Source organism: Oncorhynchus clarkii, chromosome 16 (genome assembly GCF_045791955.1).
Source record: "Oncorhynchus clarkii lewisi isolate Uvic-CL-2024 chromosome 16, UVic_Ocla_1.0, whole genome shotgun sequence".
NCBI lineage: Eukaryota > Metazoa > Chordata > Actinopteri > Salmoniformes > Salmonidae > Oncorhynchus > Oncorhynchus clarkii.
The window spans coordinates 11,344,878-11,349,877 of NC_092162.1; the positions used below are offsets into that span (position 1 = coordinate 11,344,878).

The 5,000-nt window shown below is 48.3% G+C and overlaps 1 protein-coding gene across 2 annotated transcripts in view; it reads right to left on the minus strand.

Moving 5' to 3' along the window:
• The window catches only part of LOC139367449 (ubiquitin carboxyl-terminal hydrolase 54-like), a 52,543-nt gene that overhangs the window by 8,140 nt on the left and 39,403 nt on the right, over positions 1-5,000 (minus strand). For both annotated transcript variants that reach the window (XM_071105660.1, XM_071105662.1), the window contains exons 11-15: positions 4,878-5,000; positions 2,593-2,899; positions 856-1,212; positions 634-758; positions 135-293 (exon numbers count right to left, since the gene is read on the minus strand). The exon at positions 4,878-5,000 is cut by the window's right edge and continues 36 nt beyond it. In XM_071105660.1, coding sequence (XP_070961761.1) covers positions 135-293; positions 634-758; positions 856-1,212; positions 2,593-2,899; positions 4,878-5,000 — 1,071 coding nt within the window. The remainder of the gene's footprint in view (positions 1-134; positions 294-633; positions 759-855; positions 1,213-2,592; positions 2,900-4,877) is intronic.

A 5,000-nucleotide genomic window follows, 5' to 3' on the forward strand; every position in this document is an offset into this window, starting at 1 on the left:
GATAAACACATTCACATACACACACACTTTCTCCTTAGAACACACACACACACACACACACTTTTTCCTTAAAACACAAACACATACTCACACATTCTCACTCTCACACACACACACACCCTCCCCGTCGTCACCTTGGTGTTGTAGCTGGTCTAAGTCCATGTATTTAGAGGGTCTGGGGTTAAATCCCACGGCAGCTTCTCTCTCCGATTCCTTCCTCCTCTGCTGCTCCTGCTGCCTCGCTCTCCTCACCACCTCCTCCTGAAGCTCATCCAGCTCGCTACGGCCAGCGCCTGCACACACACACACACACACACACACACACACACACACACACACACACACACACACACACACATGCACACACACACACACACACACACACACACACTCACCTTATGCATGCACACGCACGCATGCACACACACGCATGCACACACACATACTCGCACACACACACACACAAGCAAGCACACACGCACGCACGCATGCACACACACACACACAAACGCGTGCGCAAACACACACATGCACGGGAACGTGGGAGAAACAAACATGTATAAATATTGTACAAACACACACACACATTCTACCACTCTGATACCGTTAGATATCTCACACACAGACACACACCCAGGTTGTTGTTGCAGCCCCAGAGAGGTGCTGGCAGCTCCTGCAGGATGGCACTAGTGCTCTTAGACTTGGGCACCGTGCGCCATGATGGACCAGATATCAACACACGCTTCTGACCTACCTCCCTGAGAGAGAAGGAGAGAAACGCTGTGAGACTACAAAACATATGTCACAGTATGTTGGGGTGTGTGTGGGTGTGTGTGGGTGTGTGTGTGTGTGTACCTGTCAGGGCTGCTCTCATAACCACTCTCCATCCTCTGGATCAGACGAGGCTGAGACTCCGCCCCTCTCAACGGGGGAGGAGGGGGGCAGTCCGTGCCGTTGCCTAGCAACCCAGGCATCCCTGCCACCCTCTCCGTATCTCCCCCCACACCACCTACACCCCCGGCCCTCTCTCTTGCCCCCTGCAGATCAGCCGTGTTAGTTGGACAGTGTTGTTGAAACTCAGAAGGTAGAGGGGGCCCAGGCAGGGTGCTGTAGCCCAGCGGAGAGCCTCTCTGGCAGGTGAAGATGCTGTCGATGTTCAGGGCTTCCCTCCGTGGCCTCCAGGCCGGCCGGTAACTTCGACCCCCAGGCGAACTAGAGAGGATAGGTTACATTTTACATTACACATGAGTCAAAACACTTTACAAAATACTGCAGCAGGTTATTGTAATACGTTTGGAGAACTCAAACTTTAACAAATATATTACATAAGGCTTCTACTGTGCATGCACTTTGTACAGTAACACCCACATGGACTAGTATATATGTCAGTATATACACTATATATACAAAAGTATGTGGACACTCCTTCAAATTTGTGTATTCAGCTATTTCAGCCACATCCATTGCTGACAGGTGTATAAAATCGAGCACACAGCCATGCAATCTCCATAGACAAACATCGTCAGTAGAATGGCCTTACAGAAGAGCTCAGTGACTTTCAACGTGGCACCGTCATAGGATGCCATCCCCCTTCCAACAAGTCAGTCCATCAAATTTCTGCCCTGCTGGAGCTGCCCCGGTCAAAGTGCTGTTATTGTGAAGTCGAAACATCTAGGAGCAATAACGACTCAGCCGCGAGGTGGTAGGCCACACAATCTCATAGAGCGAGACCGCCGAGTGATAAATAACATAGCGTGTAAAAATTAACTGTCCTCGGTTGCATAAAAACACTCACTCCCGAGTTCCAAACTGGCTCAGGAAGCAACATCAGCACAAGAGCTGTTCATTGGGAGCTTCATGAAATGGGTTTCCATGGCTGAGCAGCCTCACACAAGCCTAAGATCACCATGCGCAATGCGCGCAATGCCAAGCGTCGGCTGGAGTGGTGTAAATCTCCCTGACATTGGATGAATCACACTTCACTATCTGGCAGTCCGACGGACGAATCTGGGTTTGGCGGATGCCAGGAGAACGCTACCTGTCCCAATGCATAGTTCCAACTGTAAAGTTTGGTGGAGGAGAAATAATGGTCTGGGGCTGTTTTTCATGGTTCAGGCTAGGCCCCTTAGTTCCAGTGAAGGGAAGTCGTAATGCTGCAGCATACAATGACATTCTATATGATTTTGTGCTTCTGACTTTGTGGCAACAGTTTAGGGAAGGCCCTTTCCTGTTTCAGGATGACAATACCACGTACACAAAGCGAGGTCCATACAGAAATGGTTTGTCGAGAAAAAGAAGAACTTGACTGGCCTGCACAGAGCCCTGACCTCAACCTCATCGAACACTTTTGGGATGAATTGGAATGCCGACTGCGAGCCAGGCCTAATCGCCCAACATCAGTGCCTGACCTCACTAAAGCTCTTGTAGCTGAATGGAAGCAAGTCCCCGCAGCAATGTTCCAACATCTAGTGGAAAGCCTTCCCAGAAGAGTGGGAACTCCATGTTAATACCTATGATTTTGGAATGAGATGTTCAACGAGCAGTTGTCCACATACTTTTGGTCATGTAGTGTCTGTGTGCGGTAGCGCCCACCTAGACTTGGACTCACTGCTGGTGCTCTCATCCTCCCAGTGTGGCCCCACGGCCCCTGCCTCAGATCCCAGTACAGACCCCCCTATCCCCGAGGAGGAGGAAGAGGACATGGGACGGGAGGAAGAGCAGGAGGAGGAGACGGGATAGGGGGAACAGGTAGAGGAGGGGGGATGGAAGGAACATGAGGAGAGAGGATGGGAGGAAGAGCAAGATGACGTGGGGCGACGAGAGGAAAGGAGGAACACAGCTGTCTCTTTATAGTCACCCTGCTGCAGGGGAGGGGAGGGGGGGCAGAGGGGGGTCTCTGCTACTTAGTTTGAGAGAGAGAGAGAGAGTGAGAGTGAGAGTGAGAGAGAGAGAGAGAGAGAGAGAGAGAGAGAGGGAGTGAGAGGGAGAGAGAGAGAGGGAGTGAGAGGGAGAGAGATAGGGGGAGAGAGAGAGAGAGAGAGAGAGAGAGAGAGAGAGACAGAGAGAGAGAGAGAGAGAGAGAGAGAGAGAGAGAGAGAGAGAGAGAGAGAGAGAGAGAGAGAGAGAGAGAGAGAGAGAGAGAGAGAGTGAGAGTGAGAGAGAGAGAGGGGGGAGAGAGAGAGGGAGGGAGGGAGGGAGGGAGGGAGGGAGGGAGGGAGGGAGGGAGGGAGGGAGGGAGGGAGGGAGGTATTGGAGGGAGGTATTGGAGAGAAAGAGACAAAAAGCGAGATAAGGTGGTTAGATAGTTTACCAGTGGAAGCTTCTCAGAGGAGGAAGGGGAGGACCGTCCACCTCAGGGAATTTCATTTTTTTTTTTAAATACTAAATATATTCACGTCACTGAATAATTGATTAAAATATACTGTTTTGCAATGAAGGTCTACAGTAGCCTCAAAAGCACTCTGTAGGGTAACACTATGAACTGACATGTTGTCCAACCAATCAAAGGATCAGAGAATGAATCTAGGACTGAAAGCATAAGCACCAGCTAGCTAGCACTGCAGTGCATAACATGTGCTGAGTAGAGAAAGAGAAAGACAATAGCTGAACAGTTTTCAACAAATTAAGTTCTTCAAAATTTAAGGAGAAGCAAGAGAGAGAGAGAGAGTTCTCATTTTTTTCACTTTCAATTTCACTTACTTAGCAATGCAGCTGGCTAGTTAAGTTACTCAGGGATGCTATGTTAGTTAGCTGGCTATGACTATCCAACACGACGCTGGAACTCTTCCAGGTCAAGGGAAGCTTTTGGTTTTACTAATTTATTGGCACCGAGGCCCGCCGATGTAACTGCTTACTGACTGTACACCTTGATGTTACTGCACGGTTGTAGCGGGTTTACTAACGTGTTAGTTCTATTAGCTATGTTGACTAGGAAGTTACTTTAGCTAATATGGGGACAATGAGGTAGGCTGTGTGTAGCGGGTTTACTAACGTGTTAGTTCTATTAGCTATGTTGACTAGGAAGTTACTTTAGCTAATATGGGGATAATGAGGTAGGCTGTGTGTAGCGGGTTTACTAACGTGTTAGTTCTATTAGCTATGTTGACTAGGAAGTTACTTTAGCTAATATGGGGACAATGAGGTGGGCTGTGTGTAGCGGTTATGTCATGGTTTAGCTTGGAAAGGTTTTTTCGACTGGTCACACACAGCTGATGTGCTGTTCATTGAAGTCCACAAACGAAGGGAAGAGGTGAGAGGAGGAGAGCGCATTGAGGCTAGAAGGAATACAACGTGGCTGCTATGATCAGGGGTGTATTCATTCTGCCGATTTGGTTAAAAAACATTTCTTAAACGGAAGCAAACAAAACAGAGAAAAAAATACCTGAATTTGTCCAATAGAAGCTCTTGTTTGCAACTGTTGGACTAATGATTACACCCTAGATAAGCTAGATGCAGGCAAGAGTGTGCAAGGCGGTATTGAATGTGACACTGTCTGTTCATGTGTCACTGTCTGTCATCTCAAATTTGTCTCTCGACACGTGCGCACCTACGTTGTAAACTTTCATTAATAGGCTAGGTTGTAGCATCTCATGATGGGTATAGGGACAATTAGAGTATCATGTAGTAGCCTAAACCTATCACTGTTACATTGAGCTGGGTGAATAGAATATGAATGACAGTCATCCAATATGCTGTAATAGAAATCAGGCCATGTTCATGAAAATAATAATAAGAAACGGCACTGACCACCCACTGGTTTTTACGGTTCTCGGACTATGATCCTGGAGGACTATAGAATGTGTGCAGGCTTTGGTTATAGCCCAGCACTAACACACCAGAACAACTGGTGGTGTTGTAACATACACTATGTTAGTCACCTGCTGCAACTGCACTGTTGTCATGGTTACCGACAACGATGGTCTGCGTTTTGTTGGACAGGCCTGTTGACTGGCGGACAGGGCGATTTAGAGAGTCTCGGTGGCTGGAGCTGTCAGAGGAAT